The sequence below is a fragment of the Nothoprocta perdicaria genome, unplaced genomic scaffold, assembly GCF_003342845.1.
Source record: "Nothoprocta perdicaria isolate Ctin4 unplaced genomic scaffold, notPer1 scaffold_44, whole genome shotgun sequence".
Taxonomy (NCBI): domain Eukaryota; kingdom Metazoa; phylum Chordata; class Aves; order Tinamiformes; family Tinamidae; genus Nothoprocta; species Nothoprocta perdicaria.
In genome coordinates, this window is record NW_020455688.1 from 3,640,256 (window position 1) to 3,655,867 (window position 15,612).

Sequence of the window (15,612 nt, forward strand, 5' to 3'; positions counted from 1 at the left end):
CAGAGATTTTTCACATGACCATTTCTGTTACATAGATGTTTTCTGTGATCTGAACGCTTGTATGTAATATACAAAAAGGAGTTGGGGCTTGCATATTAAAGATACAGCCTTTGTAAACTCTTAAGGGGCATTTTTTTCCATTTTTTTTTCCATTTCAAAATACAAGCAGTATCAAATGACTATCCCAAGATTTCAGCCTTTGGCATTACCTGGCAGCTAAAGTGTCATAAACTGAATGTCCCCAGAGCCCTCGTTGCCACCATTTCAGCATTCCCTGGCTCTCCTCTCATGTCATACAACATTCCCCACTGGCCATCTCAAGCTCTTTCCGTGTTTAGCGCTGTGTTTATTGCTTCAATCTTTACATAAARTCAGGGAAACCACTTCTGAGGATTCTTTTATAGACCACATAAAAAATATCTTAAAATCCAGTGACAGTGGCATGGGCTGAATACTGTGTCTTAATCTTTATTCACATCAAAGAAAATGTAAAAAATAACGCTTGAACCAGCAAGTAGATAAAGTAACACTTTGTAAAACTTGTACATATTAATGGAGACTCAGCTACAACAGTTCCAGGTAGGCAGTATTCAGCTTCATGTAACAACATTCACTGCCTTTTTCTTCCCATTTTAAGAGATTAGTCAAGGCTTTTGGAGGTGATATTAGTCACATTGCTTATTCTGTTAGAATTCCCCTTTTACAAAATTTCCTTTACACAAGATACAAAGATATATGGAACATAAMAGTTATTATTTCAACAACTTAGCAGGAAGAAGACATTTTCAAGTAGAAGCTTGTAGATACTATAGCTGTCGTACTTGGCTAATTACCCTATAATGACTAGTAGCAATTTGTGCATCTCATGCCAATGTTTGAATACAATCATATTTGCTGTACTTCATATGTGTTTTTTTTTCTCAGTTTAGWCAATTGTTGTTAATCCCAAAATAAATATTGTAAAACTCCAAAACATAGCATAGATTCTCAAGCATAGATTATACACTTCGAAGTTAAAATCTTCCATTAATCTTTAATAAATGAAACATAGTAAACCAAATCACACTTCACACTGAAATATCCTTCAAAGTATTTACTCCCTTAAAATATATATTACTATTTTACAATTTAGTCATTGTTGCTCGTTTTACATAACTTGTTTTAGTTATCATGTTAAAAAGCAAAAAAAGGTCATATTTGTAAATTTGTAAGTGCTTACAAGTGCTTTGCATCACTCGCTTGCCTAACATCATTAATAAACAGTTTCTTYAATAATAATTAAATAAACAGCAAAGACCACACTTTTACTGGTAGTGAAATACAGCCCTAGGAGTTTAAAGCCTTCTCTATAGGTTGGTATCGAGGTTGGTATGTACCTCATTGCTAATATAAGCTGCATCTTGTCTCAGAATGTTTACAACTGTACTTGCAATGTAATTAAATACAGGCTAGAGATTGATGTGGGCAAATTTATGCTTGCTACCTACAATAAGAGGTGTAATGATAGTATCTTTGGTTTGTCCACCCTGAAATGTTTGACCATGTGATCATTTTTCATCTGTTGTATTTTAGAATAAAAAGGTACTTCACCCAGTCTCTTCCCTGTGTATTGTTGCCACTGGGTTTTCATGATGCTGTGACTTTAAAATGGGCTACTCAGGATTTGGGGAAAGATAATGTTCTAATTTTACACTTTCTCATAATCATATAAATAATTTAAGATACTATGGTACCTATAGTCAACAGTTTCTGAGAGAGAGCTTGATCATCTACAAAAGTTACCYTGTAACATTTGTCTAGCTTAAAAGATTTGGAAGAAAACACAATGATTTGAAGGAAAGCAAAATGTTTCTGGAAATCTCTCTGTGTATTTAGAGGCATTATCGTATCAACTTGCATCCTGGCTGCTGCTGCTTCCTCCTGGTGTGTCTAGCCCTGTAAGTGGGTGGTAAGATAACACAGCCTTTCCTTTCCTCCACACAGAAGGAATAGGACCTTGGGCCTCAGCAGAGAAGTTGACAGGACCAAAAAGAGTCTTTTTTCTTTACATGCTCCTCACACTATTTCCACTTGCCCTTCAGTTCTTTCACCAACTTGTTTTGGCAAAGGGAATCATCTTCATTTTCTACTTTTTCCTCAAGGCTTCCTTTACATCTCTGGGCAAACGACATGGTCTTATGCTCCCTAATTCTTTTAAAAATAATACACAGTGCTTCCTAAGTCACACTTATGCCATGGCATACACTTAAAATTGTGAAGTACAGATATTGCAAAAAGTAGGGCCATCTCAAGAGATACTGAATTTTATTCTAAGTGCCTACCAGATGTATGTTATCAGATGTGCTTTTGAGTTATTTTCAAGTAAAAACACAAGTGTTAATTCAGATACATAGGACACTGTTTAAAACTTTACAATTATAAAAGCTCGTTTACCACAGACAGTGAAAGCACCAATGCAATATTCAGGATATTTACATAGCAATACCAAGACTTAACCTATGCCAAGTTTTAGCAATAACTATTCAGAATCATTAATCTGTCTTTAATACCTTATGTGGGGCAATCAGTCTCTAAAAATTTAAGTGGAAACACGTTATTTTGTGTAGAACTATTTTGCGCCAAGCCTAACTGAATATTTGAACTCTGCCTATAATACTGAGTAAGTGCAAAATTGAGTGCAATCCATTGCAGACCACTTAAGAGGATGGCCCGGCCCTACGGCATGAAACTTTTGGGTCTGATCATGATTCTCACGGATTTAAAGGGCTGCCGATAACCACTGGGAATATCGTCGGCCATGCCGTGCCACGTGCCCCAGAAGATGCCGTTGCGAACGCCTTTGTACTTCTCGTGGTAGTACTTGCCGTTGAGGTTGGCCGACAAGCACGCGTCGAACCACCAGCCCGAGCTGTAGTAGGCCCCGCAGTTGCCCGAGGCGTATCGGTCGTTGTCCTTGTCCGGCGTCGTGAAGAACTTCTGGTCGTGGTTGTAGCGCTTGCTGTAGTGGAGGGCATCGCCCGCCGTGCCGCTGTAGCCGTGCACGCTCAGCCGGTACTTCAGGTACTCGTTGGCCACGTAGAAGTGCTCGTACTTGGCGTATTCCCTGATGCCGTTGAAATCYTCCAGCTCGATCCGCAGCTGCATCTCCTGGGTCTTGGTCAGCAGGTGGATCTTGTCGTTGCCCAGCCAGAACTCCCTGCTGAGGTTGCCGAAACCGCTCTTGTAGTCGCTCCACGTCCTGTTGAAGCTGGTGCTGCCGTCCTGGCGCCGCTGCAGCAGCGTCCAGCCGCCGCCCAGCGCCTCCATGTCGCAGTACACGTCGAAGCTCTGGTTCCTGGGGTCCGGCGTCACTCGGTAGATCCCGTTGTTTCTTCTGCCCGCTGTGTAATAGTCGGCGCAGTCTCGCTGCATGATTTGTATAACTGGAGGGAAAACAGACAGTGTTCAAATAAACACATTTTGAATTAAAAAAAAAAAGAAATTGTTAGCACCATTCCATAAAGAACATTTGACACCCAGTGTAGGCTCCATCAAATATTGTCTCGTGCTTCATAGAKTCTCTTTCACTTACCAAATGTTGAGTTTTTTGGATTTTTTTTTCAGTTATTGTTAAGTAGGAAAAGTCAAAAGGTAGCTGAAGTTTCGTGTTACATTACCATCATATTGGACTTATATTACATCAGACTTTGACAATATCTAATGAGTCCAACTCAAGAAAGTTGCTTAAGAGAGACACACACGTTGAGCTTCTTGGATTAGAGGGACTCATGCAAACAAAATGGTGCTACAGTAATGTCATTTCTTCCAGGGAGACAGCTTTTTTCCATCCATTTTGCTTGGTGGTAGCTACCACCTAAGCTGCCTAGATCAGATGGCTTTACATGACGTTTGTAGCAAGGCTTCAGGTTGGCTGTTGTTCAGTGAACATCACTGGATACAGAACATCATGTCCTTAGGAATTTTTTACATATTAATATTTTTTTACAGCACTTTAGGAAACAAAGTAGTAGAATTGCCTCATCTATTGTTGTAGTGCTGTGATTCCGAGAAAGATGAAGCTGAAAAGTGACAGCACTTTCCTGTGTCCCTGGCTTGAAAGTAAGGAAAAGGTTTCAGCATCTGCCATTTACACAGCTTTTTCTCCCTATGTATTTTGCATAAAAGAAAAATACCCCCAGGTGTTTCCTGCAGAATATAAATCCATATTCTGTCCACTAATTTGGTAATAACATGGCRTGCCACAGTTTTCATAATGGTATTCCAATCCCATGTTCCTAAATAAGAGACAGCGAGCTCGCAGAGGTCAGAGTTAAGAGCCAAGACCACTTTGACAGGTTCTGTTACCGATTTGAGTTTGTGCTGTGTTCTTTTGCAGAGCTCAGCTGCATGTTTTCCTAAAAGATTTTGAATAATTAAGCTRCTTCTTTACCCAAAGACTTAAAAGCTGTATTTAAGTCCCAAACTGAAAGATTTTCATTAATTTCACTGGACTTTGTGTAAAATCTTAAGTTGTCGAAGTTTCAGAGCAGGTGTTGATAGAAAATACACATTTGTGGTAAAATCTTTTTATAATCCAGTTCCGTTCCTATTTAAGTAAGTAGTTTTGTTATCACTTTCAGTAGAAGCAGGAATAGCTCCTATATGGAAAATGCTGTAACTATTACACCTGCTAGTTTTCATAATGTATATATTTCATAATGTATATATACATGAATATATAGAAGRAAGAAATATATAGTGGCTTATATGGAATGACCAGTATCCCATATTTCAGCAAGAGGTGTGAGAAATACCTAAAATGACTTTAGWCTAATATCAAGTGTTGTACCTAAATTTCATTATCTATTGTCAATGTACAAGATAAGAACCATTTTATTTGTGACAATTTTGAATGAACCTACTCACTTTATACTGATTTAAGTTGGTTGCTGATTCAGTAAAAGTATTTCTTGTATCATTATGCATTTGCTCTTCCTATGCTTCTCAGAATTTCAGCTGTACATGCCCTGTACAATCTGCAGATCCTTCAGTTTTCATTTTGACTAGGCAGAAGTTTTATTTTAAACCTGGATATTGAGCAATAGAGTCTCAAAAACTGAAATGCAGTCTGATATTTCATTACTTTATTTCTACACAGCAGTATGTGATATCTAAGTGATAGAATACACCAACAATCTTGTGAATAGTTCTCATTCTCAGTATTCACATTTTCAGTATTTCTTACTTTGCATAAAWTGTTCACAATTTTTTAATCTTTTAACAAAGGTGAACAGAAAAGGGAAAGTATTAGTTCTGTTTCTTGATTTTAATTAGGAAATTAGTAAACAGTAAAAGAAAAATGTTTCTTTGAGGTAACACCTGTTACCTCTTTTATATTTCTTATATATTAGATTTATTGTTTCTTAGATTATATACAMTAATATATTAGCTTATATTATTTCTTATATATCCTATATAGGAGATATCGCCTATACATAGGAGATACATATGAGATATATAAGAAATATATATGAGATATTTCTTGCTAAGGATGTGTTACATGCATTGAGAGGTACTCTTGGCAKGCTTTTTAGCCAAGCTTTTTGGATATTTGCTGTGATGGTAGAGAATTATTTTGTTATCGCTCTGGCAAAATAGAAACATTTTACTAGATTCATTTCATATTTAATGATGATTTACAGAGCATTTCAGAATAGTTGAAATGTCTAAGGTACTGCTAAAGAGGATATATGCCCCCTTCATCCAAATGGAAAGTATATGTAGTTCTCTGGTGTTTACTATCCTTTATTATACGGTGTAAAATAATACACGGTATACGGTGTAAAATAATACATTAATTGTTCATATTCAGTAAATAAATTACAGAAAATGTTCTTGCAAATCCATGCTTGTTATGGTTTTAACCATAATAAGGTTAAATTCTGGGAGGAAGGGAACACCTGCACCTCCGTGCAACCCTCTAGTGGCAGGTGAAATGTTTTACAGGACTGTGTGTAAACCCTGACAGCAAATCCTTACATCGTGAAGCAATACATGGATAGCACACCTGCCTGATGAAGATATGTTTGAATTCTTTCATCTAAGCCCTGTCAAAGGCACAGAAAAGCTCGTGCAGGCATGAGGAATCAGCAGGTTACCTACCAGGGCTTGGTTGTCTTGCTGGGCAGTTGGAAGAGCATTTGCTGTCCAGGTTGTTCACGGCAAACGTCAAATTGGCRACTTTGCTGTCCACATAGTGTTCCACGTTGTTCATGTTGATGAGGCTCATCTTCTCCAGGCGACCCTGCAGCGTCTGAATCTGAGCCCTTGCATTTTTCAGGCTGGTGGACATCTTGTTGACTTTGCTTTGCAGCTCCTTCACTCTGTTATCTTGGATGTCACTGTTTACCAGTGGAGTTTCTGCATTAGGTGGCAGGAATTCGTTGCTACTGTCTCTTTGTTGGTTGTCATCTGCCTGCAGCTTGCAATCCTGGCAACATTTCCTCAGCTTGTTTACCGCTTCTTTAAGGGTCTGGACTTCTTTGAGAGTCTTCTCGATCAGCCTGAATTGCTTGGGGAGCTGGATGGTCATAGGAGGCAGGTTTATCTGATACGGACAGTCCTCTCCTTCATCGCATTTCCCGTTGGTTTTCAGCTTAATAGGACACGTGTCAGGACCTTTTCCTGCTTCAGCATCCTCTGCCTCTCGTAAAGCAGCTACAAGCCCCTCTGTTGAAGCGAGCAGAGCCGTCCGAAGCAGGACGAGGGAAACGAGCAGCTTCATCTTCACAGGGAAGGCAGCGGTATGAGGAAGTGTGCAGAAGTGGAGGTTTTATAAGCGCAGCGCGAAGCCTGCGAGTTATCAGAGCGCCTGCACTGTTCTCAGAAATGGGTGGGAGTGCTTGCATCACGGGCGGTATTCATAGCAGAGCCAAGTAGGTAGTGCTTGGCAAAAGGAGCCGATTTCGGGCTTGCTTCCTGACTCAGAGCTTGTGTATGTGAGCAAAATGATGAAATGCATGTGTGCCGGTCACCGAGGCAGGCTAATTCCCCGGGTTTTGAACACGGATTTTCTTTGGGAAGGGCAAGATCACTTGGCTCCGTGTTTTCATAGGCTGTTAACATCTGTTTCTTGACATCTGAATGTTTGAAAATTGTTCTTAAAAAGCAGAACACGGGCTGATCCCAGCAGGTGCAAAAGGTGAAAATCAGCCCCTTTCCCAATGCGATGCCTATCACAACAATAACCCCATTGACACTGACTCTTCCCCTTCCTTAAACTGTTTTAGCTGAATAGGTTTATTCATAAGAATGATTAAAATCCCAAATATAACAAAATACACATAATTTTCATTCCAAATTTTTTTCCAGAATAAAGTCACAAGCCAAGGAGGATAAGCAACTCCTTTTTTCTTATTATTTTAGCTAACAGTACTTAAAATAGTTATTTGGAATATTYGTGATCTGGGCCATCACAAGTCAAATTCATTTCTGTGTGATTCTGAGCCAGCATCCAAGGAAGGATTTTCCTCTGGAGAATGTCCTATCCAGAGCAGGTTGCTGGATACCCAGAGGTAGCTCAGCACTGTCACCTTTTCCTTTTGAAATTCTTCAGCCAGCCTCCCAGCAGTCTGTCCCTTTGCCTCTTAAACTTAGATTAAAATAAAATAAAATAAAATAAAAAGAAAGAAAAGAAAAGAAAAGAAAAGAAAAGAAAAGAAAAGAAAAGAAAAGAAAAGAAAAGAAAAGAAAAGAAAAGAAAAGAAAAGAAAAGAAAAGANAAAGAAAAGAAAAGAAAAGAAAAGAAAAGAAAAGAAAAGAAAAGAAAAGAAAAGAAAAGAAAAGAAAAGAAAAGAAAAGAAAAGAAAAGAAAAGAAAAAAAGGGAACAAGATTTTTGAGATCCTAAGTGTTGTGTCAGCTCTGCAGAAAGCCCAGGGCAAAGCCTGGCATTCCGAGTGCTGCTCCAAAGCTGTAAGTCAAAAGCTAGGCTGGGAGCTAGGGAAGTAGCTATGATCTGTCTGTTTAAGGTATTCTTTCCTGAATTCCTGCCTTTCAGTTCTTTTTTTTTATTATTATTCTTTTTATTGCACCTTGTGTCAGCTTCAAGAGTTAATCATTTATTTTTCGTGACTAATCCACCAGATGAAATACAGGCTGTTGTTCTAGATGCCAACTCCCCTGCCCTTACTCACTTGGGTTCCACCTTCCCTTGGCAGCCACCTTTACCTCTCTCACGCGCTGCCCATGCACTGTCACCGACAGACAACTTTTTCTTCCCTTGTGCTCCGAAACAGAGCTCAGCTGGTATCTTTGGTGCATTCACAGCCCTGTCAAGAGCTGAGTACCTTGCCTGAGGAAAGCCTGTTAACGCTAGCCTATTAACACTAGTGTATTAACCAAGCATATTGCCACTAGTTGCTGTTTAATTGATCCTACGGGAGCGGTTTATTTCTCTAAACCCTTCTTGCAATTACTCCTACTGCAAATTAAACATTAAACAGACACTAATCACACACATGTTGCCTGAGTTCCTGATCTCTGGAATGTCTCTAGTTTTTATAGAGCCCACACGCACTCGCTGATAATGCAGCCAGKGGCTTGGGGAAAAGCCACCAGGTAAACCTGCTGCAACAAGCCCTTCACATTCCTGTATGGACTAGGGGATGGGCAATTCCTTGCAATTCCTTGGATTTCCACCTTTCACAGTGGACATCCCAATGGCAAAACTTTGTTTCTGTGCTGACCAGGCTCCCTCGTTTAGTTTACTACCTGCTCTGCTACTTTATCCTGTTTGTCTTCACATTGGACAAACTACTTTGCATCTGTAAAATTAGTAATGATGGTATTTGGTCACCAATGAGTTATGAACTGGCTTGGAAGTCCTCTAGTCCCTATCAAATATTTGTGATTATTGTGCTGCCCTGGAAGGTTAAGAATCTGAGAGGCTTCAAGAAGGACAGAAATTTCTAGTAATGGTGAATATCAAAGAAAAGGAAGTTCAGACAGCAACATAATCYCAGCCTTTTAAACATTTTCTCCTAAGACAATCATTCCTTGGTCTCCAGTGTATCTGGGATTTGGGATGTTACCTGCCTCCTTTGGATGAGCTTTCTGTGATTTGAGGTGCTCTGTAGTCCCTCTCATCTCRATAGTCTAATGCTCTGCTCATGTTCTCTGAGCAGTCTTTTCAGAGCCCAAAACTTCTCTTCTATGGAGAAAAGTGTTGGAACTGAGGACTGGGTTTTATTCCCATTCACAACAATTGGCCAGGTATCTAGAAGTAGAATTATACCCTTGATTTTTGATGTTTTTGTGTTTCGTATCTCCATAACTTCCTAGAGTTAAGTGAAGCAAACTTTCAAAATGGAGTTTTTCACAAAAAATCCTTGTGGAATCCTTGGAAGAGTCACTGAGTGGTAAGATGCTGATGCAGAAATACTAGATCAGATGAAAATCAAGAACTACAGAGTTTATTTACAATCATGAAAGTTTTCCCAAATGGAACTTTTCCACATCCCTTTTTTTTTCCACATCACTTTTCCRGAATGTTATGTGTAATAGTTAAACCTAAGCGAAAACTATGAGTTTTTTTTTATCTGTTTAAGAGATCTGATTAACAACTGATGATGACAAATGAGACTTTTCCATCAATGTTCCATATTTGCTTAAAAGTCTCTTTCTTATAGCTTTTCATCTCTTCTAAACATTATTAATTTATTTTTATTTGAATTTATTTTTATTTGAACTGATCTTATTCTTAAAGACATATCTTTCCAATCATAAAGAAAATAATGTAGAGCTCATGAAATTCTATAATTCTGCATATTTTCACTCTGTTCCCACAACTACTGATTGSCTGGAAGGTTAAACAGCCTTAGCACTGCGATATATTTTGTTTTAACAAACTTGTGCTACGATTGTTTATTCAACATTTATCAGTAGTAGCATGAACCATTTCCCATGATTTTTTTGAGTATTTTTTTTTTTCCTGGAAGATCATAGAATGTAGATCAAACAGAAAAGTCAAATAGAAAACAAGAAAGGTAAGATTGCGAGCAGATGCTCATTTAACTAGTGACTATGGCAATTTAAAACACTGCACCTTGCCATCTGTTTGGGATCCAGGTTTCTGCTACCATCTCCTGCCACGGAGCTGCTGCCAAACCTTGGTTTGTTTAAGCAGTTTAAATAAACAAAACTTGAAGCAGATCTGGGGGTGATCAGATAAGCCAGTTTGGTGGCAGAAATGGGATRTGGAACTATGTTTCTGTATAGATATAGAAACAGATATAGAAACTATGGTTTCTATATCTACAAACAAATTCAGATTTAGGATTCCTTCTGATTAACACCATTATTTTCATTCTTTTATTCAATGATATTTCTTTATGCAGTGTTTCCTTTTTACTAAAGGAGTCTCTAGATTGTGCACTGGATTCTAGGACTGCCTGTTCAACACAGCAGAGGAGTAAAAGRGATTCCTGTTCCATAGAAGCTTAGTTATTAATGCCATATATATAGATTACATAGAAGTGGCTCCATGGATTGACTTTTAAATCGACTCTTTGTTTTCCAGCCTGTCCTAGGCCGTTATCCCTGCTTTACCCGAGCCATCCCCAAGAGCACGGGCTGCCAGGCCCAGCATTCCTGACCTTGTATCATCTTGGTGGGGGCTTTAATATTCTTCACATYGGGACTGCCTGTTCCCATGAAAGGGGTATAAAACCACTGTTACTAACTGAGCCTTGGGAAAGAATTTGTGGTACTATTTTCCTGGTTAATTGTTTGTTAGTTTTATAAAGCTTTCAGCAGTTTCCTTTTCATTATAAGATGCCTGGTTGATCCATCCATAATAAAGAAATGAAATTGTAGAAATTCCATTTAATGCAAACCAGGGATATATCTGCTGTAACTATAGTTAGGACTATAGATAATGTATTTATGTGTGCCCTGACTTTCCATTTGTCTCTTGTTTATACCATCACCTGCATAGAGCTTTTTGAAAGTGAAGTCCTTTGCTACMTAGTAGGCTGTGAGTCCTTCAGTGATGCTGTGTTGGTATAAAAGACTATCAAAATACAAGTGAGTACCAACATTTCTCAGACTGATTTTTTTAGCAATTGCATGTATATTGCAGAATCACAGAATCACAGAATATTCAAGGTTGGAAGGGACCTCTAGAGATCATCTAGTCCAACCTTCCTGCTCAAGCAGGGACACCCAGAGCATGTGGCACAAGGCGGCATCCCAGGTGGGTTTTGAAGACCTCCAGAGAAGGAGACTCCACAACCTCCCTGGGCAGCCTGTTCCAGGGCTCTGTCACCTTCACTGTAAAGAAGTTCCTCCTCACCTGGAGATGGAACTTCCTGTGTTTCAAATATATTAGTATATTTGCATATATTTCAAATATATTAGTATATTTGCATAGCTGAATGATGCCATTTCTTTACTCATTTGTGCAGCCAATAGCCACATGGCTCCAGATGTGACTGGGTACACCCTACATTAAATGTTGAGAAAATTGAGTGTCAAATATTTTTCTGTTTTTCTAGTAAGAAGACTTTCCCTGTGAACTTTCCATCCTATCCTTCAAAAGCTGCACGCTGTCAGTTGGTGTGGGCTTAGAGACAAGAAGAGTTATGCCTTTCATTTGTCAGTCCCACAGACAGTGTTAATTCAAGAATCACATGACATTTCTCCTCACCTTTTACCAATATAACCTTTCTCTCTGAAAGAATGACTCATGGCTGAAACACTGTGTATCCTTCCCCTAATCATCTGCTGTGTCGCTGCTCCTGTTTGTACTTTCCCCGTTCCCAAATGTGTCATGAACATATTTACTGGACATAGAGGGATTCTGATGTAACACTTCCCTTTAAAAACAAAACTTGGGTCATCTAAACATCTGGTCTCGGAGCTACTATATCATCTTTGGCTCCCTGTGTTGCTGGAGGTGACAAAGAGGTTCATCCCACCTGCGGGAATAGGGCTTAGTTCTTTCGACCACAGCATCAAGCCAACATCAGCAGGTTGCCTGCTTGTTTCTTATGAATTTTAGAAAGTAGACTGAAATCAAAATTCTGGGAGAAAATACAAAGAATGAGGTTTTCATTTTTTTTTCTAGAGTGTAAGGTGTCTTCACAGATTAGAATTAAGAAATAAAATAAAAAAATTATAAGGCAAAGATTGAAATCAGTAATTTCCGGTCTTCTAAATGGTATAGGACACATGCAGGGAAAACTTCTCTTTATGGCAAAATGGGCTATACAAATATTGCCTCTACCTGGAAAACTTCTATAACACAGTCTGATCTGAATGGAATTTAATCTTGTCTTTGTATTAGAAAATAATATCTGTAGGACAATTCCTAGGAACTGGAATTTCATCATAGGTGTCTGGGGAAATTTTCATGTTGTTTTTCTGGACCAAATTTCATTGCTTGAAAAAGTAAGACCATTTGGTAAATTGATCTAATTTACATTATTCTTTTACCATTTTCTCAAGTTGACTATTAAAAAAAAAAAAGTTATTTAAAGCAATGCCAGTTGATTTTTGCCTATTTGCTTATCTAGCAAGGCATTAAATCCTTATCCTTTCATTAGTCCAGTTGCCAACAGCATTTAGAGGTAAAGTCCATACCTCAAATCCTGTGCCAAAGTGGTGAAGTCAAAATTATCCTTTGTATTTCTGAGGAAAGCAGATGAATCTATCACAGAAATCCTCAGTGTATTAAACTCTGACACTTGGACTGGGGATGCCTAGAGCATTCCTTGTGTTTTCAGAAGAAATCTCCTGCCTCACAGGTGACAAATGTTAGCTCTCTAAATTTACAGTTTTCTTAAACTTTTGGGTTTCTTCATATTGGAATGTCCCACCTAGAAGGAGCCAAGATGTGAATTTATGAGAAATCACAGAAGCTCTCAGAAACTGAGAACACTCTAAAAGACCCGGTTTGGCTATTTAGAAGCCAAGTTACTATCTGCAGTTTTATGCATTTTATTGTTAGCATATCCCTGTCAATTCCAGCTATCGCTTTTAATCGAAAAACATCATTAGACACCAAAATTTAACATGATATATTGCATCATTTTAAACAGTGAAAAATTTTAAGACTATTTGTTTAACTGAAAGGATATGGGAAACTTTCTGAGGAGAAGCTGTCATATTCCTTGTCTTTTGACCTTTCCTTCTTCAAGAAACAAAAACGTTTTTTCTCTAAATATCTTTTTAATTTGGATTTTAAGATATTGGCTGCTTATTGCTTCAATATTGTGAACTTTTTAATGGAATAGGTTCATTTGTCTATCTGAAATTTTATCCTGAGTGCATAATTTTTGCTCTGCTCCTTAAAACCTTTGAAAACAATCTCAGCATTTGGTTAAAAAAATTATGATGCTGCAGAAAAAGCTTTGAAATATGAACCAGATGCAGTCTGAACGTACTGAAATCCAAAGCTAATAAGGGTGTAAACAAGCAGAGAAATCAGTTTTGTTGTTCTCTACAAAATAAATATACGTTTGTGTGTGCTCCAAATGTCATATTATCCCCACACACCTTCCTGCAGGTGGTTTGGAGATTCCAAGAAAGGCAGGCTAAGCTCAGCTTCTCTAAGGATGGTCTGGATGCTCTGGAGACTCAGAGCCGCCAGWGGGGACAGAAATACAAGAGCCACAAAATATTTCAGTGTTTTTGTACGTGTTCCTGCCTTCACACTGCGGATGTATCTGTGAAACATGGAAGGGAGGAGCAGCCTCCTCCCCGGCCTGAGAAACACTTGGGCTGTGGGGCAAGTGCCCAGGCCACACTGGGGGCTCACTGGGGATTCGGACAGAGGATGCAGAGCTCTCCGTTCTGTCCTGTCCTGTTCTGTCCTGTCCTTCTCCTCCCTGAATGTTTAAACATTTACATAATGTCCAAAAGAAATAAAAGAAAATCCTCAAATAAACAACATAAAGAGCAAGTTCCAAACCTCACATAGGAGCTTAGCAAGAACTGCTTGCCAAGTGGCTAATGTTGTACTAAATCCTGAGATTATACAAACAGTGGGATACATTAATGTCATGATAGTTTTTCGTTGTGTCCTGTTACGAGGCAAAAGACTCATTTGAGGACACCTTTCAGATGCTGGAAATAAACAGCATTAATGTAAATTAGTAGATTATTCTGCATTAAAATAACTGTTAGTGAAGTCATAATGTCTTGTTACAAATAATTACACAACTCACAGCTTAGAAAAAAAGGTGGAAAATATGATTAAAGAGTCACAGAATCCAGTCCACTGAATCCAACCCACCTCTGAAATGCTGAGATTTTAGGGAATGTTAAAGTCTTTGCTAGAAAGACTTCAGCTGTTCCACTTTTATAATGATTATGAGTAAGTGATTTTTATATATACTATCTTGATGCAGTTGTTTTGATCTTCCTTCCTTTTTTCAGTGTGTTTCTTCAGAYGCATGCAAAGCAATAGACCAAAATTCAAATTACTTAATTATACTAAGTTTGAAATTTGGCAAAAGTCTTTTCATTTCTGGCGAGCTCCGAAATAAGACATGAAAAAGACATAAAAATCCAAACTGAGAACATTAAAGTTCTTCGAGTTCTTTGAGTTCTCAGAGAACTGTCATTTCGTGGACTTTCCACTGACCAAAAAATAAAATTAGCATTTTAATTTCTGATAGAAAAGCAAAGCCTTGGGGAGCCAGATAGCCCGAAAAGGTGCCACAAAGCAATTTACACTCAGTGGGGTGTGACATGTTAATCAGTTTTAAAGATAAGTACAAAGTAAAAGAAGGGGTGGCTTGATAGGCTGCAGTAAACATCACAGAAAGGTTTTATTAAGAGGGAAAGATGCAAGTCAACCCAGTAATAAGATACTTTTAATGTAATTACATTTATTGGAGTACAAGGAGAAAGCAGAAAAGTTGCCAAGCATCCGCCCACAAGCAGCCAAATCTTCATCCAACTTTCCAATAATTCTTTATTTAAATATGGAAAATTTGAGTGTACCCAGATGATCTATCAATTTTGGGTGTGTTTAAAAATTTATAGGGTCCCAGATCCTTGTATAATAAGAAAAAAAAAAAACTCAACAAAGGAGAGGAGAAAAGCAACTCACATGGATTGAGCATGGAAGAATCAACAGCTTAGGAATTATGATGTGACTATATTCCAGACTCAGGCTTGAGATCATCCACTGCCAGTGAAACAAAATGACCTCAATTCTTTCCAGAGCATCATAGCTAACCCAGGACAACCTCTTTCTTCTCACTTCTCCATTTTCCTTGACCGCTTTTGTTTTTTGATGTCACAAATTATTGGATAACTGAAGGAACTACCAACATGAGCACCTACCCCCAACAGAAGGAAGTCTACAAATGAGCATCTTAAAGAGGTGGTAGGAGAAGGGGCGGTGAAATGTAACTTCCCTTTTAAACTTGGGCCCATTTATTTTCTTGGGGGAGAGTAATTTTTGCAAGATCCTTAGCCTTAGACTTCCCTTGAACAGAGGGACTTTAATCCTGACTTTATGAGACACAAGAGCACTCTGCAAGTACCTCTCTTCTGGACGCATTAAGGATGTTAGGTACCTGGTATAAGACATCTGTCAGGCATATTTATATACCTTTTTTTTT

The 15,612-nt window shown here is 38.4% G+C and overlaps 2 protein-coding genes across 2 annotated transcripts in view; one reads left to right on the forward strand and one right to left on the reverse strand.

The window, feature by feature from the left end:
• Positions 1 to 15,612, forward strand: part of CCDC146 (coiled-coil domain containing 146) — a 71,903-nt gene that overhangs the window by 14,530 nt on the left and 41,761 nt on the right. The gene's annotated exons all lie outside the window — the stretch shown is intronic.
• Positions 563 to 6,763, reverse strand: FGL2 (fibrinogen like 2). Its single transcript, XM_026046432.1, has 2 exons — positions 6,142 to 6,763; positions 563 to 3,422 (listed from the first exon to the last, which is right to left on the reverse strand). The coding sequence occupies exons 1-2, from the start codon at positions 6,761 to 6,763 to the stop codon at positions 2,716 to 2,718; spliced, it is 1,329 nt and encodes a 442-aa protein (XP_025902217.1). The 3' UTR covers positions 563 to 2,715.